Here is a 25,810-nt window from a genome sequence, read left to right on the forward strand (position 1 = left end):
ATGCAAATAGAAACAGAGGATAGTAAAATACCATGTAGCTTATGAAGTACAAATGCAATACATTGTATCTTTTATGTTACGATGATGAAAATGATGAAAATGTCCATGTAACAACACATCATCTGTGTTCTGAGAAACCACGATGCAGTGAGCTTGTTCGCCCCTTTCACTTTCACATTCTGACAGTGTATTTACTTCATATTGTGACGACTTCAGTGGTTTCTTGTTTGATTGGGAAAACTTCTCCCTTTGTCAGCTTGCTCTTTATCGGTCATCATCAAACATGTTGGCACTGAGTGAATTTAGGAGGTTGCAGATATTCAGAACTTGTACAGTGAAGTCACCGTAATGTGCTGAATATGAAAGTGTGTTGTGTGTTTTTGCAGTTGACCTGGTCTGATTCGAGAAGGAGGCAGTGGTTGGTTATGAATTTCCCTGGATTCCCCCCGTTGCTGAAATGAAACATCATGTTTCACACAACCCAGAAGAAAACATAGCAATTAGATGTGTCTACAGACTTTGCTCTGTGAGTGTTTTCCCTTTATGTCTAATCCCCTCATGCTGCATGTCTGAAGGCAGCTGATATCAGTCACTCTATGTCCTCCCTTGTGACGTAGGACAATCACATCAACATACACAAATCATATGATTTTCACACGTCCACATGAATGGATTTATTCATGTTACACACATACTAATGTGTATGATGAGTCCATCTGTCTGTCTGTCCTCTTCTGTCATCACAAAGCAGAACAGAGACAGACGTCGATATTTATTATGTTCGTTTCTCATTAAAAATTCTCCAGTTAGTGTTGTTACTATGGAGATTAGAGGAGAAAGGTTGGTGACTTCCAAAGCAGCTGAGTTAGAGACATCCAACTCTGTCACCATAGCAGTCTATTACATCATGGCAGTCTAGTAAAAATACTACTATAGCTAACACTGATGACAATGACGAGGTTCGTATTTGGAATATGTCACAAGAGCACTCTCTCTCCTTCTCCTTCTCTCCTCTTCTCCCCCTCACTCTCTGAGTGAGTGTGTGTAGTTGCCTGGTCACAGTCCGATGGGTCTGGGTAGATCAGGCTCCAACATGGTTGCAGAGTTAACAGCTGCAGAACTGTGGGAGACAAATAGTCACATCTTAATGAGTGATGCTACAGTTTGTCCTTCAGATGAAACAATTGAGGAGCCAACTACAGTGGGGGAAAAAAGTATTTAGTCAGCCACCAATTGTGCAAGTTCTCCCACTTAAAAAGATGAGAGAGGCCTGTAATTTTCATCATAGGTACACGTCAACTATGACAGACAAAATGAGAAAAAAATATCCAGAAAATCACATTGTAGGATTTTTAATGAATTTATTTGCAAATTATGGTGGAAAATAAATATTTGGTCAATAACAAAAGTTTCTCAATACTTTGTTATATACCCTTTGTTGGCAATGACACAGGTCAAATGTTTTTCCGTAAGTCTTCACAAGGTTTTCACACACTGTTGCTGGTATTTTGGCCCATTCCTCCATGCAGATCTCCTCTAGAGCAGTGATGTTTTGGGGCTGTCGCTGGGCAACACGGACTTTCAACTCCCTCCAAAGATTTTCTATGGGGTTGAGATCTGGAGACTGGCTAGGCCACTCCAGGACCTTGAAATGCTTCTTACGAAGCCACTCCTTCGTTGCCCGGGCGGTGTGTTTGGGATCATTGTCATGCTGAAAGACCCAGCCACGTTTCATCTTCAATGCCCTTGCTGATGGAAGGAGGTTTTCACTCAATCTCACGATACATGGCCCCATTCATTCTTTCCTTTACACGGATCAGTCGTCCTGGTCCCTTTGCAGAAAAACAGCCCCGAACATGATGTTTCCACCCCATGCTTCACAGTAGGTATGGTGTTCTTTGGATGCAACTCAGCATTCTTTGTCCTCCAAACACGACGAGTTGAGTTTTTACCAAAAAGTTATATTTTGGTTTCATCTGACCATATGACATTCTCCCAATCCTCTTCTGGATCATCCAAATGCACTCTAGCAAACTTCAGACGGGCCTGGACATGTACTGGCTTAAGCAGGGGGACACGTCTGGCACTGCAGGATTTGAGTCCCTGGCGGCGTAGTGTGTTACTGATGGTAGGCTTTGTTACTTTGGTCCCAGCTCTCTGCAGGTCCTTCACTAGGTCCCCCGTGTGGTTCTGGGATTTTTGCTCACCGTTCTTGTGATCATTTTGACCCCACGGGGTGAGATCTTGCGTGGAGCCCCAGATCGAGGGAGATTATCAGTGGTCTTGTATGTCTTCCATTTCCTAATAATTGCTCCCACAGTTGATTTCTTCAAACCAAGCTGCTTACCTATTGCAGATTCAGTCTTCCCAGCCTGGTGCAAGTCTACAATTTTGTTTCTGGTGTCCTTTGACAGCTCTTTGGTCTTGGCCATAGTGGAGTTTGGAGTGTGACTGTTTGAGGTTGTGGACAGGTGTCTTTTATACTGATAACAAGTTCAAACAGGTGCCATTAATACAGGTAACGAGTGGAGGACAGAGGAGCCTCTTAAAGAAGAAGTTACAGGTCTGTGAGAGCCAGAAATCTTGCTTGTTTGTAGGTGACCAAATACTTATTTTCCACCATAATTTGCAAATAAATTCATAAAAAATCCTACAATATGATTTTCTGGATTTTATTTTCTCAATTTGTCTGTCATAGTTGACGTGTACCTATGATGAAAATTACAGGCCTCTCTCATCTTTTTAAGTGGGAGAACTTGCACAATTGGTGGCTGACTAAATACTTTTTTTCCCCACTGTATGTGTGATCTGGCAGGGATAGGAGGTTAGAGTTAAGCGTTAGGGGCTAAAGTTAACCCCTAATGCCTAAGGCCACTGACCACTCAATGATGCTGTTGTTGCATTGCAACTCTCTCACCACTATCACTATCTCCTCCTTCATCATGGACACACAACAATAAAACACAGGGTTTTACACACACATGCAGGAAGGCAGGCAGCCAATCACTTATGCACACACACACACACACACACACATACACACGTACGTATGCAAGCTGACACACGCACACACACACGTTTGTTTTACTATCCTTGTGGAGACCAAACAATTGATTCCCATTCAAAATCCTATTTTCCCTAGCCCTAACTAACGGGGCCCAAAACATTGGACCTGTTCCAAAATGGACCTGGGGCTTTCTCACCCGGATCTGCATTAATAAAACATTTAAATATAGAGAGACGCGTTCCGAAAGGACCCGAGGACAACTACACCCATTCCGTATACACCTGGTCGGATCCAGACCTGGTCCGATCCGAGTGAGGGATGCAGCAGAAAAGTATCTTCTGGGAAGGCTTTCCACTAGATGTTAGAACATTGCTGCGGGACTTGATTCCATTCAGCCACAAGAGCATTAGTGAGGTCGGGCACTGATGTTGGGCGATTAGGCCTGGCTCGCAGTCGGTGTTCCAATTCATCTCAAAGGCGTTCGATGGGGTTGAGGTCAGGGCTCTGTGCAGGCCAGTCAAGTTCTTCCACACCAATCTCGACAAACCATTTCTGTATAGTCCCTTCTCTCTTCCAATCTCAGTTGGTAGAGCATGATGCTTGCAGCGCCACAGTTCAATTCCCACAGGGGACCAGTACGACAAAAATATAAATAAATTATACACTCACTACTGTAAGTCGCTCTGGATAAGAGCGTCTGCTAAAATGACTAAAATGTATGGCCCTCGCTTTATGCACGGGGTCATATCATGCAGAAACAGGAAAGTGCATCGCAGTGCTAACTGTGCCACTAGAGATCCTGGTTCGAATCCAGGCTCTGTCGCCGCCGGCCGCGACCGGGAGACTCATGGGCGGCGCACAATTGGCCCAGCGTCGTCCAGGGTAGGGGAGGGAATGGCCGGCAGGGATGTAGCTCAGTTGATAGAGCATGGCGTTTGCAACGCCAGGGTTGTGGGTTCGATTCCCACGGGGGGCCAGTATAAAAAAAATATGTATTCACTAACTGTAAGTCGCTCTGGATAAGAGCGTCTGCTAAATGACTAAAATGTAAATGTAATTGTATGCTGTAGCATTACGATTTCCCTTCACTGGAACCATACACTACCATGTTTTCTAAAATCCTAGAGATCATTTGTTTATCTGGAACCATTCAGAAAACTTGGCCATGCCTGAGTTAGCTTCATTGATTAGGGAATCAAAATTGTATTCACTGGTAAGAATATTAAATATTGTATAAAAAAAAGAGCCAGAATCTCAATTGGTGGGAATGAAATGAAAGGTTTCATCAACTAGATTCCTAGGTGTTCTAGTTGATGAAAAGTTGTCCTGGAAAGATATTCATTTTGTCTGCAGCAAAGTGGTGAAGTCCGTTGGTATCAACAGAAAAAACGGTGGTTTGGTTCATCAGGCTTGCTTCCTAACATGCTGACCACACCACCCGCGTCGCGTGCCCGAGCGTTACTAAATAAATGTACGTACATGTTATTCAATCATTGCACCCACACTGCTCGCGAGCGTCTGCGTAGCCAGACGCTAAAATAGAACTTGGTTCTATTTGTGACGCATGACGTGCTGCAAGTCCCGCCTCTCCAATCTCCTCATTGGTTTTTAGGAGCATATACCCACGTGGGTGATTGAAAGATGAACTGAGGTCCGTACTCCAGTCCAGTTGGTTGTGGTAATGCACCTTAAAGTTGGTTGCCAACCACCATATAAAGTCAGAAGAAGTAGAAGCCTGAAGGAGGAAAGATTAATTGTCGGAGTAGAGGACCTTGTGATTTCAGGTAAAATAACAACCCAATGTTTATATGCCAGGCCAAATTAGCTTGCAACAGCAAGCTAGCTAGCTAAATTGCCATAAATGTTTAATGCTTTTCGACCTGTCCCCAAATTAATATAGTTGGTTCAGAGTTCGTTTTGATATTTCAACCTGCGTGTCCTGATCAGGTCTGGTGTGGGTTGACAAAATCAACACGCACGCAAGCGGTGTGGTCAGAATGTAACACTATACTACAGCTTTATTTACCCATATCTCATTTACTGCAATATTGACTGGGCCAGCACATATGCTTCCTACCTACACAAATTACTCTTCACACAGAATACATTTGCAAGACTAGCCACCTCCTCGAACTCTCCCTCTGTTTAAGAAACACAATATATTGTCTATCTACAACATTAATATACTCCAATTATGCACTTTCATCTACAAATACACATATCAATTAGACTGTTTTGTCTTTCACTTGTTTTCTTTGGTGCGAATAAATAAACCCTAAAACCTTAACCATAACCCTAACCTTAACCTTAACCCAAAACCAAACCCTAATTGTTACCCTAACCCCTAAACCTAAAATATCATTTTCCCTTGTGGTGACCGGTGAAATGTCCCCACTTGTACCAATTTTCCTTGTTTTACGATCCTTGTGAGGACTTCTGGTCCCCACAAGGATAGTAAAACCAAAAATACACATGTACCTGATGACCATGTGGTCCTTGTCCCTGGGTGTGTCTGTGGCCTCCTGACCCCCTGGTCCTGTCTGTTCTGGCTGGGCTCTGAGCAGGACTCTGTCCAGGGCCTTAGGAGAACAATGGTCAATGTTACCTTCAAAGCCACTTATTGGTGTAGGTTTGATGCTAGATATTAGTTTTAAGGGGTTCAAGATTAAGGGTCAACCTCCCCTATCAATATCCTTTTTTAAAATATATATATATATATATATACAGCATATAGGCAGCTTTATGAAACAAAATAAACAATGCATTCGGAAAGAATTCAGACCCCTTGACTTTTTCCACATTTTGTTACGTTACAGCCTTATTCTAAAATGGATTAAACTTTTTTGTTCAGCAATCTACACACAATACCCCATAATGACAAAGCGTAAACAGGTTTTAATTTTTTTTTGCAAATGTATTCAAAATAAAAAACAGAAATACCTTACTTACATAAGTATTTCTATGAGACTCGAAATTGAGCTCAGGTGCATTCTGTTTCCATTGATCATCCTTGAGATGTTTCTACAACTTGATTGGAGTCCACTTGTGGTAAATTCAATTGATTGGACATGATTTGGAAAGGCACACACCTGTCTATATAAAGGTCCCACAGTTGACAGTGCAGTCAGAGCAAAAACCAAGCCATGAGGTCGAAGGAATTGTCCGTAGAGCTCCGAGACAGAACTGTGTTGAGGCACAGATCTGGGGAAGGGCGCTCAGGACCTCAGACTAGGGTGACGGTTCACCTTCCAACAGGACAACGACCCTAAGCACACAGCTAAGACAACGCAGGAGTAGCTTCGGGACAAGTCTCTGAATGTCCTTGAGTGGCCCAGCCAGAGCCCGGGCTTGAACCCGATCTAACATCTCTGGAGAGATTTGAAAATAGCTGTGCAGCAACGCTTCCCATCCAACCTGACAGAGCTTGAGAGGATCTGCAGAGAAGAATGGGAGAAACTCAACCAAATACAGGTTTGCCAAGCTTGTAGCATCATACCGAAGAAGACGCGATGCTGTAATCGCTGTCAAAGGTGCTTCAAAAAAGTACTTAGTAAAGGGTCTGAATACTTATGTAAATGTAATATTTCATTTTTTGTTGTTTTATAAATTAGCAACAATTTCTAAAAACCTGTTTTTGCTCTGTTATTATGGGGTATTGTGTGTAGATTGATGAGGGAAAAAACCAATTTAATCAATTTCTGAATAAGGCTGTAACGTAACAAAATGTGGAAAAAGTCAAGGGGTCTGAATACTTACCGAAGGTACTGTATACATAAACTTTTTTAAAGTTAAAGGCCCAATGCAGACGTTTTTATATCAATATCTAACAATTAATTATCTTACTGTAATAGATTTCCATTAAAATTGGCAAAAATAGCTTTTAAGCAAAAAAGAATGTCTCAAGCAAGAATTTAGTTAAGGCCTGTCTGAGTGGAGAGGGGGAAACTAGCTGTTATTGGCAGAGAGCTTTGGAACTCTTTGTTATTGGTCTCTTAACCAATTTACCGCATGGTGATGTCACCATGGAAAGCCGAAACACCTGCCCATGCAAACCTGCTGATTAGGTCCTGTGTAGACTGTATTTTCAACCAGCAACTATCAGGAAATAACTGATAAAAAAATTTTATTGTACAATATGATATAAAACACAGGAAAAACTTAATTTTGACTGAACTGGGACTTTAAGGGTCAACATTTTTTCCATCAATATCTTTTTTAATAAAAAATAAAAACAATTATTATAGTTAAGGGTCAACCTTGTTCTGGAGCTCCTCACATTTCTCCAGGTTCCCCATCAGCCCTTGGGAGAAATTGCCAAAGTCTGACAGTCTGCACTGCATCTCATGGAGAACACTGACAACACATAAATAAAGAACAATAACAACACAATAGCATGAAGAGAGAAGGAACAGAGTTGATATCATTAAATGGTGTGTGTGTGTGTGTGTGTGTGTCTGACCTGCTCCAGGTAGATGCTGAGGCCAGCAGGTCTCGGTACCTCTGTAGACAGTCCTCTCTAAGGAGACCCTTTACACGCTTTATAAGGGACAACAGGTGGATCCTGGGACAGAAAGAGCGAGAGCGAGAGAGAGAGAGAGCGAGAGAGAGAGAGAGAGAGAGAGGTGTTACACACACACACGTACATACATACATACAGTGAGGGAAAAAAGTATTTGATCCCCTGCTGATTTTGTACGTTTGCCCACTGACAAAGAAATGATCAGTCTATAATTTTAATGGTAGGTTTATTTGAACAGTGAGAGACAGAATAACAACAAAAAAATCCAGAAAAACGCATGTAAAAAATGTTATAAATTGATTTGCATTTTAATGAGGGAAATAAGTATTTGACCCCTCTGCAAAACATGACTTAGTACTTGGTGGCAAAACCCTTGTTGGCAATCACAGAGGTCAGATGTTTCTTGTAGTTGGCCAACAGGTTTGCACACATCTCAGGAGGGATTTTGTCCCACTCCTCTTTGCAGATCTTCTCCAAGTCATTAAGGTTTCGAGGCTGACATTTGGCAACTCGAACCTTCAGCTCCCTCCACAGATTTTCTATGTGATTAAGGTCTGGAGACTGGCTAGGACACTCCAGAACCTTAATGTGCTTCTTCTTGAGCCACTCCTTTGTTGCCTTGGCCGTGTGTTTTGGGTCATTGTCATGCTGGAATACCCATCCACGACCCATTTTCAATGCCCTGGCTGAGTGAAGGAGGTTCTCACCCAAGATTTCACGGTACATGGCCCCGTCCATCGTCCCTTTGATGCGGTGAAGTTGTCCTGTCCCCTTAGCAGAAAAACATCCCCAAAGCATAATGTTTCCACCTCCATGTTTGACGGTGGGGATGGTGTTCTTGGGGTCATAGGCAGTGTAGTGTATGAAGAATTATGACTTTGCTAATGTTTTCAAGTGAAACCTGAGAGGATGTTTAGTCAGTTTTAGAGGGATCCGTTTTAGAGTGACACCCCATAGAACAGAGGAAGTCTGTTTGTTGGAGACAGGTGATTGGACAGTATGGGGAACCACCCATATCTTGGTAAAGATTATAAGTACTGGGTTGGAACAAAGAAGATCAGAACAGACATTTTATTTTGAGACACTGTTTTCCGGATGCTGCAGACGTCTGTAAACTTATGCTGAAATCTTGTGATATAAATAAAACTTATAATCAAAGTACAGCATAAGCGGACTCCTTTGTTTCAGAGCATAATTAGCAACGCTTTCTCGACACTACAGCAGCATTCCTCCTCCTCCAAACACAGCGAGTTGAGTTGATGCCAAAGAGCTCGATTTTGGTCTCATCTGACGACAACACTTTCACCCAGTTCTCCTCTGAATCATTCAGATGTTCATCATTGGCAAACTTCAGACGGGCATGTAGAGTGGGGAGAACAAGTATTTGATACACTGCCGATTTTGCAGGTTTTCCTACTTACAAAGCATGTAGAGGTCTGTAATTTTTTATCATAGGTACACTTCAACTGTGAGAGACGGAATCTAAAACAAAAATCCAGAAAATCACATTGTATGATTTTTAAGTAATTAATTTGCATTTTATTGCATGACATAAGTATTTGATACATCAGAAAAGCAGAACTTAATATTTGGTACAGAAACCTTTGTTTGCAATTACAGAGATCATACGTTTCCTGTAGGTCTTGACCAGGTTTGCACACACTGCAGCAGGGATTTTGGCCCACTCCTCCATACAGACCTTCTCCAGATCCTTCAGGTTTCAGGGCTGTCGCTGGGCAATACGGACTTTCAGCTCCCTCCAAAGATGTTCTATTGGGTTCAGGTCTGGAGACTGGTTAGGCCACTCCAGGACCTTGAGATGGTTCTTACGGAGCCACTCCTTAGTTGCCCTGGCTGTGTGTTTCGGGTCGTTGTCATGCTGGAAGACCCAGCCACGACCCATCTTCAATGCTCTTACTGAGGTTGTTGGCCAAGATCTCGCAATACATGGCCCCATCCATCCTCCACTCAATACGGTGCAGTCGTCCTGTCCCCTTTGCAGAAAAGCATCCCCAAAGAATGATGTTTCCACCTCCATGCTTCACGGTTGGGATGGTGTTCTTGGGGTTGTACTCATCCTTCTTCTTCCGCCAAACACGGCGAGTGGAGTTTAGACCAAAAAGCTCTATTTTTGTCTCACCAGACCACATGACCTTCTCCCATTCCTCCTCTGGATCATCCAGATGGTCATTGGCAAACTTCAGACGGGCCTGGACATGCGCTGGCTTGAGCAGGTGGACCTTGCGTGCGCTGCAGGATTTTAATCCATGACGGCGTAGTGTGTTACTAATGGTTTTCTTTGAGACTGTGGTCCCAGCTCTCTTCAGGTCATTGACCAGGTCCTGCTGTGTAGTTCTGGGCTGATCCCTCACCTTCCTCATGATCACTGATGCCCCACGAGGTGAGATCTTGCATGGAGCCCCAGACCGAGGTTGATTGACCGTCATCTTGAACTTCTTCCATTTTCTAATAATTGTGCCAACAGTTGTTGCCTTCTCACCAAGCTGCTTGCCTATTGTCCTGTAGCCCATCCCAGCCTTGTGCAGGTCTACAATTTTATCCCTGATGTCCTTACACAGCTCTCTGGTCTTGGCCATTGTGGAGAGGATGGAGTCTGTTTGATTGAGTGTGTGGACAGGTGTCTTTTATACAGGTAACGAGTTCAAACAGGTGCAGTTAATACAGGTAATGAGTGGAGAACAGGAGGGCTTCTTAAAGAAAAACTAACAGGTCTGTGAGAGCCGGAATTCTTACTGGTTGGTAGGTGATCAAATACTTATGTCATGCAATAAAATGCAAATTAATTACTTAAAAATCATACAATGTGATTTTCTGGATTTTTGTTTTAGATTCCGCCTCTCACAGTTGAAGTGTACCTATGATAAAACATTACAGACCTCTACATGCTTTGTAAGTAGGAAAACCTGCAAAATCGGCAGTGTATCAAATACTTGTTCTCCCCACTGTATCTGTGCTTTCTTGAGCAGGGGGACCTTGCGGGCGCTGCAGGATTTCAGTCCTTCACGGCGTAGTGTGTTACCAATTGTTTTCTTAGTGACTATGGTCCCAGCTGCCTTGAGATCATTGACAAGATCCTCCCGTGTAGTTCTGGGCTGATTCCTCACCGTTCTCATGATCATTGCAACTCCACGAGGTGAGATCTTGCATGGAGCCCCAGGCCGAGGGAGATTGACAGTTATTTTGTGTTTCTTCCATTTGCGAATAATCGCACCAACTGTTGTCACCTTCTCACCAAACTGCTTGGCGATGGTCTTGTAGCCCATTCCAGCCTTGTGTAGGTCTACAATCTTGTCCCTGACATCCTTGGAGAGCTCTTTGGTCTGGCCATGGTGGAGAGTTTGGAATCTGATTGATTGATTGCTTCTGTGGACAGGTGTCGTTTATACAGGTAACAAACTGAGATTAGGAGCACTCCCTTTTAAGAGTGTGCTCCTAATCTCAGCTCGTTACCTGTATAAAAGACACCTAGGAGCCAGAAATCTTTCTGATTGAGAGGGGGTCAAATACTTATTTCCCTCATTAAAATGCAAATCAATTTATAACATTTTTGATATGCGTTCTTCTGGATTTTTTTGTTGTTATTCTGTCTCTCACTGTTCAAATAAACCTACCATTAAAATTATAGACTGATCATTTCTTTGTCAGTGGGCAAACATACAAAATCAGCAGGGGATTTTCCCTCACTGTACATACATGTATATGTTTGTGTAGTGCCTTGGAAGTATTAATCTCCCTTGGCATTTTTCCTATTTTGTTGCATTACAACCTGTAATTTAATGGATTTTTATATGGATTTCATGTAATGGACATACACAAAAGTCCAAATTGGTGAAGTGAAAAAAATAAAATAAAACTTTTTTCAAAAAATTCAAAAGAATAAATAACAGAAAAGTGGTGCGTGCATATGTATTCACCCCCTTTGCTATGAAGCCCCTAAATAAGATCTGGTGCAACCAATTACCTTCAGAAGTAACATAATTAGTTAAATAAAGTCCACCTGTGTGCAATCTAAGTGTCACATGATCTCAGTATATACACTGCTCAAAAAAATAAAGGGAACACTTAAACAACACCTCCTAGATCTGAATGAATGAAATAATCTTATTAAATACTTTTTTCTTTACATAGTTGAATGTGCTGACAACAAAATCACACAAAAATTATCAATGGAAATCAAATTTATCAACCCATGGAGGTCTGGATTTGGAGTCACCCTCAAAATTAAAGTGGAAAACCACACTACAGGCTGATCCAACATTGATGTAATGTCCTTAAAACAAGTCAAAATGAGGCTCAGTAGTGTGTGTGGCCTCCACGTGCCTGTATGACCTCCCTACAATGCCTGGGCATGCTCCTGATGAGGTGGCGGATGGTCTCCTGAGGGATCTCCTCCCAGACCTGGACTAAAGCATCCGCCAACTCCTGGACAGTCTGTGGTGCAACGTGGCGTTGGTGGATGGAGCGAGACATGATGTCCCAGATGTGCTCAATTGGATTCAGGTCTGGGGAACAGGCGGGCCAGTCCATAGCATCAATGCCTTCCTCTTGCAGGAACTGCTGACACACTCCAGCCACATGAGGTCTAGCATTGTCTTGCATTAGGAGGAACTTAGGGCCAACCGCACCAGCATATGGTCTCACAAGGGGTCTGAGGATCTCATCTTGGTACCTAATGGCAGTCAGGCTACCTCTGGCGAGCACATGGAGGGCTGTGCGGCCCCCCAAAGAAATGCCACCCCACACCATGACTGACCCACCGCCAAACCGGTCATGCTGGAGGATGTTGCAGGCAGCAGAACGTTCTCCACGGCGTCTCCAGACTCTGTCACGTCTGTCACATGTGCTCAGTGTGAACCTGCTTTCATCTGTGAAGAGCACAGGGCGCCAGTGGCGAATTTGCCAATCTTGGTGTTCTCTGGCAAATGCCAACGTCCTGCACGGTGTTGGGCTGTAAGCACAACCCCCACCTGCGGACGTCGGGCCCTCATACCACCCTCATGGAGTCTGTTTCTGACCGTTTGAGCAGACACATGCACATTTGTGGCCTGCTGGAGGTCATTTTGCAGGGCTCTGGCAGTGCTCCTCCTGCTCCTCCTTGCACAAAGGCGGAGGTAGCGGTCCTGCTGCTGGGTTGTTGCCCTCCTACGGCCTACTCCACGTCTCCTGATGTACTGGCCTGTCTCCTGGTAGCGCCTCCATGCTCTGGACACTACGCTGACAGACACAGCAAACCTTCTTGCCACAGCTCGCATTATTGTGCCATCCTGGATGAGCTGCAATACCTGAGCCACTTGTGTGGGTTGTAGACTCCGTCTCATGCAACCACTAGAGTGAAAGCACCGCCAGCATTCAAAAGTGACCAAAACATCAGCCAGGAAACATAGGAACTGAGAAGTGGTATGTGGTCACCACCTGCAGAACCACTTCTTTATTGGGGGTGTCTTGCTAATTGCCTATAATTTCCACCTGTTGTCTATTCCATTTGCACAACAGCATGTGAAATTTATTGTCAATCAGTGTTGCTTCCTAAGTGGACAGTTTGATTTCACAGAAGTGTGATTGACTTGGAGTTACATAGTGTTGTTTAATTGTTCCCTTTATTTTTTGAGCAGTGTATATACACACACCTGTTCAGAAAGGCCCCAAAGTCTGCAACACCACTAAGCAAGGGGCACCACCAAGCAAGTGGCACCATGAAGACCAAAGAGCTCTCCAAACAGGTCAGGGACAAAGTTGTGGAGAAGTACAGATCAGGGTTGGGTTATAAAAAATATCCAAAACTTTGAACATCCCACGGAGCACCATTAAATCCATTATTTAAAAAATTGAAAGAATATGGCATCACAACAAACCTGCCAAGAGAGGGCCGCCCACCAAAACTCACGGACCAGGCAAGGAGGGCATTAATCAGAGAGGCAACAAAGAGACCAAAGATAACCCTGAAGGAGCTGCAAAGCTCCACAGCGGAGATTGGAGTATCTGTCCATAGGACCACTTTAAGCCGTACACTCCACAGAGCTGGGCTTTACAGAAGAGTGTCCAGAAAAAATCCATTGCTTAAAGAAAAAAATAAGCAAACACATTTGGTGTTTACCAAAAGGCATGTGGGATACTCCCCAAACATATGGAAGAAGGTACTCTGGTCAGATGAGACTAAAATTGAGCTTTTTAGCCATCAAAGGAAAACGCTATGTCTGGCGCAAACCCAACACCTCTCATCACCCCAAGAACACCATGAAGCATGGTGGTGACAGCATCATGCTGTGGGGATGTTTTTCCATCGGCAGGGACTGCGAAACTGGTCAGAATTGAAGGAATGATGGTTGGCACTAAATACAGGGAAATTCTTGAGGGAAACCTGTTTCAGTCTTCCAGAGATTTGAGACTGGGACGGAGGTTCACCTTCCAGCAGGACAATGACCCTAAGCATACTGCTAAAGCAACACTCGAGTGGTTTAAGGGGAAACATTTAAATGTCTTGGAATGGCCTAGTCAAAGCCCAGACCTCAATCCAATTGAGAATCTGTGGTATGACTTAAAGATTGCTGCAGCTGGAGCAGTTTTGCCTTGAAGAATGGGTAAATATCCCAGTGGCTTATAGAGACATACCCCAAGAGACGTGTAGCTGTAATTGCTGTAAAAAGGTGGCTCTACAAAGTATTGACTTTGGGGGGGTGAATAGTTATGCACGCTCAGGTTCTGTTCTTTTGTCTTGTTTCTTTCACAATAAAAAATATTTTGCATCTTCAAAGTGGTAGGCATGTTGTGTAAATCAAAAGATACAAACCCCCAAAAAATCTATTTTAATTCCAGGTTGTAAGGCAACAAAATAGGAAAAATGCCAAGGGGGGTGAACACTTTCGCAAGCCACTGTATATGTATATATACAGTACCAGTCAAAAGTTTGGAAAAACCTACTCATTCAAGGGATTTTCTTTATTTTTACTATTTTCTACATTGTATAATAATCGTGAAGACATCAAAGGTCCCACATATGCTGAGCACTTGTTGGCTGCTTTTCCTTCACTCTGCCATCCGACTCATCCCAAACTGGCCTATGGTAAAACTAATTACAAAAAAAATGTTTTGTTCCAGATGTGTCATCTGTGCACAGAATAATCACCAAGGTAGACAGAGAGCACCCCAGGGGGAATATCCCCTGGCAAAATATCCAGTCCAGCAATTGGAAATTGATTTTATAGAGTTAGCACGGAGCATAGGTAGAAATTGGGTACAATGCTTATCAATAATATGAATGATCATTAGGAGAACCCCAGATAAAAATGGATTGTCCCCATTCGAGAAAGAGTTTGGTAGACCATATAGAATGCCCGAATTGGGAGGGCCAGAGCAAGCTGAAATAGAAGTAGAACATACCTTAGCAGAACACATGAGAAGATGATTTGTTAACCACACCCGTATGTCAAATATGTTGTGCCCTACAGGTGAGCTAAGAGACAAGGTGACTCACTCTATCCAACCCCGGGACTGGGTGTGGATCCAATCGTTGAAAAGGAAAGACTGGAAGCAGCCCTGCTGGAAAGGACCCTATCAGGTTCTATTGGTCACAGCTTTTGCCATTAGAATAGCCGAAAGAGCAACCTGGGTCCACGTTACCCACTGCAAAAAGGTAGGAACACATACAAACTCTGCTGATCACACACACACTATCCCAACCTTTTATCACTGTGTGTGTGCTCTTAGAAGTGTGAGTATGGGGTGGAACCTTGCAGGAAACCCACGGGAAAGAGGGGGTTGGCGGTTCTTGGGAATATGGGGGACCCTGAGCTGCATGATAGTCTTGACAATTTTCTTGATATATCAAGATCCACCACCTCCAGGCACCAATTCTATTAAGTCCCCACCATTGTTAAGAAATAAAAGAGAGGCAACTCAACATACTGACCATCAAGGAAGAGTGTCTCATAAAATAGGAGTTAGACCAGGGTAAGATTGTGGATTCAAATGAACCATTAGACAATTCCCTAATCGATGGGGATCAGGTGGTCGACAAACTGCTTGTTATAGTAGGGCACTATACCTCTGTTCAGGACCCACTGCTGCCTGTTCTTTGGCTCAGGTGTTTAAACGTTCTAACTCCTGGGGAGTACCAGTGTTAATGGCACATGGATGTAAGTCAGTAGTTAATGTTACTGACCTGGGTTCAGAGGCACAGGAGAAACGTTTGAATCTCACAGCACCTGTAGCCGATGTGTGGTGGGCATGCACCAGTAAAGGTTATATAAGACTGCCAAAAGGGTTGGTAGGTACCTGCGCCCCCATTCTACTAGTTCAACCAGTTAGGATTAGCCACCAGAAGCCAAGTAAAGGGTTAAACAGACATAAGAGGAGTTTATCTCTGAATGAGAATTGTCATATCTTGATGGATGCGATTGGAATTCCTAGGGGAGTCCCTGATGAATATAAAGCTATGAATCAAGTAGGGGAAGGTTTTACAACGACATTCTTTTGGTGGGTAGCGATCAATTATATCTATTATAATTAGCAACGATTCGTAAACCAGACTAGAGATACGGTGAACGGAATCTCAGATCAGTGATCCACCACCTCCCTCATGACCGGGCAAAATAGGTTGGCTCCAGTGGCGGCTCCTGAAAAAATTCTCAGGAGGGGCAATTTTTCTGATGATTTAGGTGACCTACACACATTTAAAAAAAGATATGTCCAGCAACAACATGAAGACAGGGGTAGCATATAAGTCAATACCAGAAGCATTTATTGACTGATCTCAAAAGTGTTGGCTTACAAAATCAAAATAAGTTATCACAGTAAAAATAATCAAGGGAGTTCTTTCACATTCCTCAACACTGCATAAACAATATGCATTTCCATAAACAAATGAAATAAGAATGAAAACAGAATTTGAAAGTAATTTCTAGAAAAGGTAAACACAGCTATCTGTATGGCTTTGTAAAAATGAACAACCATATTCTGGCCAATTGTATAGATTTGTAAATATGAACAACCATATTCTGGCCAATTGTATAGATTTGTAAAAATGAACATGAACAGATTTTTATTTGTATTACTTTTTTTAAAATGAAAAAAAAAACTATTTTAAACAACATCAACTGTGAACTGATTTGGGCGTGTGTGTGTTAAAGAGACAGACAGGGAGGGACAAAGAGAGAGAGAGGCTACATTACTTGTACTGAAAGTGTTCTCTTCTCTGTTTCAATACAGCAAAGCGTTCAATGACTTTCTCATTGAAATCAGGCATGCTGAGGACTAGTTCCCTCTCCATGGAAAGCATGGCCAGTGCATTCAGACGTTCCTGGCCCATTGAATTTCGCAGGAATGTCTTAACTCGTGTCAAAGTTGAGAAACATCTCTCAGCTTCAGCTGTTGTCATGGGAGTAGTTATGAGGATGTTCAACAGAGTCACAGTCTCAGAGAACGTCTCCTGGAGGTTGTAGCTCATGAGAACCTGGTACAGTGCCAGTGCACCACAGCCTCCCTTGAATTCAGGATTCTCATAGATCAGAGATAGTTCTGTCTTGAGCTTTGCCTTGCTCAGCATGGGGTATGCATTCACAGTGGCATTCAGAGCCTCATCAGGAAATGAATGGCAGTACCTTTCAAACATGTCTGCTTGCAGTAAGGTAGCACTCACAAGGTGGCCAGAGAAAGAGAACCTTTCTTTGGTGTGATCCAGGATGGTGTTGCAGACCTCTTCAGACAGCCTCTGCTTCTCCTCTTTTCTCAAAGCTGTTCTGGGTCTTTTGGCTCCTGTTGCTTCTTGCAGCTGCTGTTGAGAGGAGTCCCTGAAGGCAAACAGACCAATGTGTTTGTTGGCTTTGTACAGTATTGTTGTCTATGTGATGCACAGGTATATGCAATGTATCCATGTATAGTACAAATACTTAAGTTCCACTTAAAATGGGCAGGGATGCATAAAGTCTTTAGTGTTTAAGTTAGCCTTTGTGTCTCACATAGCCTGGATGTTCAGCACAGTATACAGTGGTGCTCATAAGCTTATGATCCCATGCTAAAGTTGACTAAAAAGAGGAATAAAAAAGAAAAGAAAATTGGTGTCCTTAAAGGTTGGATTTTCCAACTTTTTTAATTAAGTCATTAAGATCAATTTCCAAAAGATGATTTTTTTATGTTTTTATTCCTCTTTTAGTCAACTTTAGCATGGGATCATAAGCTTATGAGCACCACTGCACAGTACACATAGTATATAAAATAAGATAGATTACACCACTGGCCATATATAATGAGAATAATGTGATTTCAAACACAAATGCAGTCTCCTTTCATGCATACATTTTCAAATAAAGCTCTGCTTTGAGAAAGATCGAATGATATTGTTTAATCTTACCTTATGGCCTGCACACTGCTTGTGAAGCTGTCGAGGGCACGTTTGATAAAGACAGCATCGATGTCCTTCTTCTGTAGCTTCTGGTACAGAATGTCGACGTGGGGCATGATTTTGTGAAAAAGCCGCAGGAAAAAAATAAAATCTTCATCATGTAGCATCCTCACGTAACCAGATGCCTCTCTCACAGTAAGCTGGTCAAATGAACCCAATGAACCCGTCCGGATGGCTTCAAAACATTCTATGAGGTCGTCTCGATTCTCGTAGACAGTTTTCACGACTCTGCTTAGTAGAAACCTGTTGAATTATTAAATTTGGTCTGGGAGGTCCTAATTGTTTCGTTGCCAATTTATCTTGATTTGTTCGCCGACAAAAAAGGAACTTCTTTCAAAGAGACAATCGAGTTGGACTGAAGCCTAGCCATTTTGATAGTAGTAGTGAATTGATTGAGGCTGCTACCTGGTCTTTTCTTAGTTACGTTCATTCGTGGTTACGTTATGTATGACGAAAGCGCGTAAGTGCAAGCCCACAGACACCCATAGAGAATGTATTGAAAGCTTTGAAATGTGAAACAAATAGATTTTACATGACAGGCTATGAGAGACTTCTGGGCGATTTTCAACCTGACTGAAATCGCCCAAAAAACGGGCGGGGCCATTTGAAGCACGACTTTAGCCTGATTTGACATTTAGTGGCTGGCAGATCAGACGTGAACACTGATAACTGCTGTTGCCGTGATATAATTTTTTATAAATTTATTTAAAAAAAATATTTTTTATTTTTATTTTTATTTTTTTATAATTGATTAGAAAAAAAATCCCTTCCTTTTCCCGTTTGGCAGTGCGTCGCCCATATCGCCCTATTGAACAAGCCGTCCCTGGTTGGCTCTCGATATGCTATTGGCAGAAAAAGGTGGGGTCGGCAGAATGGTGGGCAGCCATTGCTGCACTTTCATACCAAATAATACAGCCCCAGATGGGACGGTATCAAAAGCTATAGCTGGGTTAACAACTTTAAGTGAGGAATGGACTGAGAATTCTGGGGTTAATACCTCTGTGACCAGAGGGTTTGATGAAATCCTTGGATAATGGAAAACTATTGTAGCTACTGTCTTGGGAGCTGCTATAACCTGTACAGTGGGGAGAACAAGTATTTGATACACTGCCGATTTTGCAGGTTTTCCTACTTACAAAGCATGTAGAGGTCTGTAATTTTTATCATAGGTACACTTCAACGGTGAGAGACGGAATCTAAAACAAAAATCCAGAAAATCACATTGTATGATTTTTAAGTAATTAATTTGCATTTTATTGCATGACATAAGTATTTGATCACCTACCAACCAGTAAGAATTCATGCTCTCACAGACCTGTTAGTTTTTCTTTAAGAAGCCCTCCTGTTCTCCACTCATTACCTGTAATAACTGCACCTGTTTGAACTCGTTACCTGTATAAAAGACACCTGTCCACACACTCAATCAAACAGACTCTAACCTCTCCACAATGGCCAAGACCAGAGAGCTGTGTAAGGACATCAGGGATAAAATTGTAGACCTGCACAAGGCTGGGATGGGCTACAGGACAATAGGCAAGCAGCTTGGTGAGAAGGCAACAACTGTTGGCGCAATTATTAGAAAATGGAAGAAGTTGAAGATGACGGTCAATCACCCTCGGTCTGGGGCTCCATGCAAGATCTCACCTCGTGGGGCATCAATGATCATGAGGAAGGTGAGGGATCAGCCCAGAACTACACGGCAGGACCTGGTCAATGACCTGAAGAGAGCTGGGACCACAGTCTCAATGAAAACCATTAGTAACACACTACGCTGTCATGGATTAAAATCCTGCAGTGCACGCAAGGTCCCCCTGCTCAAGCCAGCGCATGTCCAGGCCCATCTGAAGTTTGCCAATGACCATCTGGATGATCCAGAGGAGGAATGGGAGAAGGTCATGTGGTCTGATGAGACAAAAATAGAGCTTTTTGGTCTAAACTCCACTCGCCGTGTTTGGCGGAAGAAGAAGGATGAGTACAACCCCAAGAACACCATCCCAACCGTGAAGCATGGAGGTGGAAACATCATTCTTTGGGGATGCTTTTCTGCAAAGGGGACAGGACGACTGCACCGTATTGAGGGGAGGATGGATGGGGCCATGTATCGCGAGATCTTGGCCAACAACCTCCTTCCCTCAGTAAGAGCATTAAAGATGGGTCGTGGCTGGGTCTTCCAGCATGACAACGACCCGAAACACACAGCCAGGGCAACTAAGGAGTGGCTCCATAAGAAGCATCTCAAGGTCCTGGAGTGGCCTAGCCAGTCTCCAGACCTGAACCCAATAGAAAATCTTTGGCGGGAGCTGAATTCCATAATGCCCAGCGACAGCCCCGAAACCTGAAGGATCTGGAGAAGGTATGTATGGAGGAGTGGGCCAAAATCCCTGCTGCAGTGTGTGCAAACCTGGTCAAGACCTACAGGAAACGTATGATCTCTGTAATTGCAAACAAAGGTTTCTGTACCAAATATTAAGTTCTGCTTTTCTGATGTATCAAATACTTATGTCATGCAATAAAATGCAAATTAATTACTTAAAAATCATACAATGTGATTTTCTGGATTTTTGTTTTAGATTCCGTCTCTCACAGTTGAAGTGTACCTATGATTAAAATTACAGACCTCTACATGCTTTGTAAATAGGAAAACCTGCAAAATCGGCAGAGTATCAAATACTTGTTCTCCCTACTGTATGGGTATGCTTGTATTATGTGGTTCTCATCTTATTCCCTGTGTCCGAGGTTTGGTGAGCAAAGCGTTTGAGAATGCGAAGACCAAGCAGATGGTGAGGTATGGACCCATTCCAGACTCAGACCAATGGGATGAACACTACATGCCTCCAGGACTGGTGGACGATGCTGACCAATTCGATCCTGAATCTCCCAGATTAGATGAGACCATTTTTGCTTAGAAATGTGTTCTGGGATCATGTTATGAAGACTATAATGAACATTTCCAAAGTAAGAGTTATAGTTGGATGTTGTGTTTGATCTCTTCAGTTAATGTGGATTTGAATATTAAAATGTTTTTCTTGGTTTATGTGTTTTTAAATGTTAGTCAAGGGTGGATTGATAGAGAAATTATATAAGTTAAATGACTAAAAGTTAAAACAACCACCCAATTGTGTTCTCTTGTAGTTAGGCAAGCAGAAGTGTAAACGTTGAAACCAATAACGGGAGACCAGTTTCCAAAACAGATGTCCCCACACAGGGAGGGGGAGTGAGAGGCTTGCAGAATATTGTGAGAACGCGATAACTATGTATGGGAATAGTGAAAAAATGCAGCCTGCCTGAGTAAGGAGTAGCCTATGATAAGAACGTGTGTGTGTGTGTGTGTGTGAGTATAAAAAGACTGTGCTACCATTTTTGGGGCAGAGCTCTCATGAATAAAAGACTGATCTAATGCAGAAATGAGACTTTGTTTAATTCATTATTAACTAGAGACTTACAACCTCTGGGAATTATTAAAAGCTTGAGAAGTAGTTGACTTCAACCATTGAGATAACAAAATTCTCGTGACAAAGGCCTGATTCACATAGTCCCCTCTGAACAGTTGATGTTGAGATGTGTCTGTTACTTGAACTCTGTGAAGCATTTCGTAGGGCAGCAATCTGAGGTGCAGTTAACTCTAATGAACTTATCCTCTGCAGCAGAGGTAACTCTGGGTCTTCCTTTCCTGTGGTGGTCCTCATGAGAGCCAGTTTCATCATAGCGCTTGATGGTTTTTGCGACTGCACTTGAAGAAACTTTCAAGGTTCTTGAAATGTTCCGAATTGACTGACATTCATGTCTTAAAGTAAAGTAATGATGGACTGTCATTTCTCTTTGCTTATTTGAGCTGTTCTTGCCATAATATTGACCTGATCTTTTACCAAATAGGGCTGTCTTCTGTACACCACCCCTACCTTGTCACAACACAACTGATTGGCTCAAACGCATTATTCCTCAAATTAACTTTTAACAAGGCACACCTGTTAATTGAAATGCATTCCAGGTGACTACCACATGAAGCTCGTTGAGAGAATGCCAAGAGTGTGCAAAGCTGTCATCAAGGCAAAGGGTGGCTACTTTGAAGAATCTCAAATATAAAATATATTTTGATTTGTTTAACACTTTTTTCTTACTACAGTACATGATTCCATATGTGTTATTTCATAGTTTATGTCTTCACTACTATTCTACAATGTAGAAAATTGTTTAAAAAACTTTTGACTGGTCTGTACAAATACACATGCACACACATTTTCCTTATAAATAATGCTGACATACTCACTTCTCAAACTTGTGTATCTGCTCATCATTGAAGGGAAGCTCTAGGACAATCACATAGATGTATTAAGCACACAACACACAGGAGATACATGTTAGACATGCAAGGGCCCACACACACGCATGCATGCGCACTCACACACACACACACACACACACAACGTACTTCCAGTCAGTCGGTCTTTGCGATACTGCTGGTGAATGGCCATGATCTTCTCTAGAAAGACCTCCATCTTCTGGATGCTGTAGAGGTCAGAGTCCACATCAGACCCCATTTTAACCCCAGCTCTCTGCACACTACAATCCCTTTGCCCAGAGTCCTTGTATAGATCTTTCTATAGATGTGAATAAGGGACAGTTATAAACATTAGGAAGAAAGTCTCACCTCTTGTCCTCAGACAGATTTTCAGAGTGTTTGGCCAGTTCTACGTGAAGGTGTTTTAGACGGGTCTGGAACTCCCGGATCCCCCTGGTGTACACTGGCAGGTTCTCCCTGATCTACATGGAGAGAAAATGGACAAACAAGTCCAACACCAGCCAAGATCAAGGACCCTTCCCATCCCCACCACGCAACACCCTTCCCCAGTCAGTTTCAACTGAATTGGCACCTTAATTGGGGAGGACAGGCTCATGGTAATGACTGGAGCGGAATTAATGGAATGGTATCAAATACATCCAACACATGGTTTCCAGGTGTTTGAGGCCATTCCATTTGCTCTGTTCCGGCCATTATTATGTGCCGTTCTCCCCTCAGCAGTCTCCTGTGGTTTCAATAGTATATCTCTCACCAGCCGCAGCTTCAATGGGAAACTGGCCTCTGGGGCGTCAATGGGAAACTGGCCTCTGCAAGACGAGAGGATGGGAGGACAGGATGAGAGGAGAGGATGAGAGGAGGACATGAGGCACGGTGATAGATAAATTAAAGTATTGCTACAACTGGTTTAGGTGTTCATTGCTCACAATGTTACAATGACTGAGATTGTAAGTGTTGGTATGTGACTGTGTGTATGTGGTCTGTCACTCACAGTGTATGTAGTCTGCGCTCAGAGCTGTGGCAGGACTGCAGTCTCATGTCGACCGTGCTGATACCGAGCATCGCGTCGCCACACTCCCTACGCACCTTCTCGCTGGGAGTGGGGGGGGGGGACAGAGAGGAGAGCATCAATCATGGCTGATTGGTGGGATGTTGCTGGTTTGTTCTAACGGTATGTGTGTATCTCACATGAAGCTGTAGTATCCATGTAGGAGCACCTCTCTGTGTGTGTGTAAGGAACGCATTATCCTCACATACTGATGGACCACTCCTACTATCACCTAGACAGGAGAAAAGAGAGGGATGAGAGGAGGAGAATGGGAGAGAGGAGGGAAAAGAGGGGGGTTGATTAAGAGTGATTCACTAAATAGAAAAACACCGCCATCAACAGATGCATTTACATTTACATCATTTAGCAGACGCTCTTATCCAGAGCGACTTACAAATTGGTGCATTCACCTTATGATAGCCAGTGGGACAACCACTTTCCAATTTTTATTTTATTTTTTTCTTTCAAATATTTTAATGTTTTATTTTTAGACTATATAAAACATATTTTTATTTATTTTTTGTATTTTATTTTTTGTTGGGGGGGGGGGGGTAGAAGGATTACTTTTATACTATCCCAGGTATTCCTTAAAGAGGTAGGGTTTCAAGTGTCTCCGGAAGGTGGTCAGTGACTCTGCTGTCCTGGCGTCGTGGGGGAGCTTGTTTCACCATTGGGGTGCCAGAGCAGTGAACAGTTTTGACTGGGCTGAGCGGGAACTGTGCTTCTACAGAGGTAGGGGGACCAGCAGGCCAGAGGTGGAAGAACGCAATGCCCTCGTTTGGGTGTAGGGACTGATCAGAGCCTGAAGGTAAGGAGGTGCCGATCATTCAGTTGGGGTTTTAACTGTCTCTTCCAGTTGGTCAAACAATGCTGGATCCCATGACTCACGTGTGTGGAGTGACACACCTACCTTGGAGAAAGAGTAGTCAGCCACAACGTCAAACCGGGATGGGATAATGGGCATCTCCGCTACAGAAGACAAAACACATTATTTAAAGGGTTTTAATCCATTAGAAACACAATATTAATGTGTGTGTGTGTGTGTGTTTGTGGCAGAGAGGTGAAGAGGCCCCTATACCATTTATATGAGTAGTGGGGTAGACACAAGGGACCCCTGTAATATCACATCACCCAGGGGGCTACTGAGGAGAACTGGTGAGCAGAATGTGTGTGTGTGTGTGAGGTAGAAAGTGTGGTAGAGATGGTAGTGGCTAGGGGATGTTGGATGTTTTAGGTTTTTTGGGGGGGATAGTGATTTAAGGGTCTGGGCCAAAGGGGCCAGGAGGATCAGCTTACATTCGCTGTAGGGGAGTCCAGCGTGTGTCTCTGGGGCGCGGCTGAGCAGCAGTAGGGGCTGGGAGGGCGAGGTCGGGGGGAAGTTGACCACCTTCATAGAGCCCTCCAGGGAAAGGTCATGACCCAGGAACAGGAAGTGCTGTTGCTCCAGCCCCACCCCCGTCTGAGACGCCACCTCCTCACAGAAGACGGCCGCCCTGGGAGACGGGAGAGGTGTGGGGGCACAGGTGGGTGTGAGTAAAGACTGGCAAGTGTGTGTGTGTGTGTGTGTGTGAGAGTGTGTGTGTGTGTGTGTACACTGTACGTGTGTGTGTGTGTGTTTGGGTGTAGACTCACGTGTTGTAGTGGTGTATGTATATGCGGTGAGTTGCGGCCTGTTGCAGGGAGAACAGATGGACTGAGACTCTCTGTAGTATGTCTGTGGTGGCAGAAAAAAACTGGTCAAATGCCCAACACCTCTCCTGGTCTGCCTCCAATATACCAGCTAACACTGGCACTAGCTGACCACTCAGACCCCTACACACAGGGGGGAGAGAAGAGAAGAAGTGGAAGAATGAGGAGAGGGATTTGGTAAAAAGAGAGTGAGGGACTAAAGGTCTGACACAAACACAGAGGTACTGACTTTGAGAGCTGGCAGCTGTGGGGTAGGTGGTAGCTCCACTGTATAGGTCCGTCATTGACCCTCTGGACTCCAGCAATGGCCCCTACCGGCTTCTCTGTGGTGATCTTATACCTACACGGCAAGGAGAGGGGGAGCAGAGGAGAGGACACTAGCTATTTATTGTACCGTCCTGTTTCAGCTGGTGTTGTGTTTTGATGATTCCCAAATAAATAAAATAGCAATAACTTGTTAATTTCAATGTAATTACAATTGACCCATAGTAATTACATACACACTAACTGTTCGAGCTATGAAACACACAACAAACACAGACTTACATGGTGGGTTTGTTCTTGCGGGGTCCTCCGTAGGGTGTGAAGGGTAAAGAACCGGTGGCAGCGTGGTAAAACGTCACTCCAATACTCCACAGGTCAACACTCACACCATAGGTCTTCTGCTGGGGTTTCCGCAGCACTGCGCGCTCATACATGTCTGGGTGCTACACACACGCGCACACACGCTAAATACCACAGCCTGCCTGTCACACCCTGGCTCTGGGACTCTATTTGTTGAGCCAGGGTGTGTTCATTCTATGTGTTTATTTTCTATGTTGGGGGTTCTAGTT

The 25,810-nt window shown here is 43.5% G+C and overlaps 1 protein-coding gene across 1 annotated transcript in view; it reads right to left on the minus strand.

Moving 5' to 3' along the window:
* Positions 1-646: 646 nt before the first annotated feature.
* Positions 647-25,810, minus strand: part of LOC121578296 (inhibitor of nuclear factor kappa-B kinase subunit epsilon-like) — a 34,679-nt gene continuing 9,515 nt past the window's right edge. The window contains exons 6-20 of the mRNA XM_041892579.1: positions 25,524-25,684; positions 25,207-25,317; positions 24,921-25,100; positions 24,585-24,781; positions 24,199-24,257; positions 23,429-23,520; positions 23,232-23,333; positions 22,995-23,049; positions 22,592-22,704; positions 22,373-22,449; positions 22,211-22,250; positions 7,467-7,568; positions 7,264-7,360; positions 5,486-5,586; positions 647-1,120 (exon numbers count right to left, since the gene is read on the minus strand). Of these exons, the coding sequence (XP_041748513.1) occupies positions 1,057-1,120; positions 5,486-5,586; positions 7,264-7,360; positions 7,467-7,568; positions 22,211-22,250; positions 22,373-22,449; positions 22,592-22,704; positions 22,995-23,049; positions 23,232-23,333; positions 23,429-23,520; positions 24,199-24,257; positions 24,585-24,781; positions 24,921-25,100; positions 25,207-25,317; positions 25,524-25,684 (1,551 nt within the window). The 3' untranslated portion in view covers positions 647-1,056. The remainder of the gene's footprint in view (positions 1,121-5,485; positions 5,587-7,263; positions 7,361-7,466; positions 7,569-22,210; positions 22,251-22,372; positions 22,450-22,591; positions 22,705-22,994; positions 23,050-23,231; positions 23,334-23,428; positions 23,521-24,198; positions 24,258-24,584; positions 24,782-24,920; positions 25,101-25,206; positions 25,318-25,523; positions 25,685-25,810) is intronic.

This window comes from Coregonus clupeaformis, unplaced genomic scaffold (genome assembly GCF_020615455.1).
Source record: "Coregonus clupeaformis isolate EN_2021a unplaced genomic scaffold, ASM2061545v1 scaf1220, whole genome shotgun sequence".
In the NCBI taxonomy this organism is placed as follows: domain Eukaryota; kingdom Metazoa; phylum Chordata; class Actinopteri; order Salmoniformes; family Salmonidae; genus Coregonus; species Coregonus clupeaformis.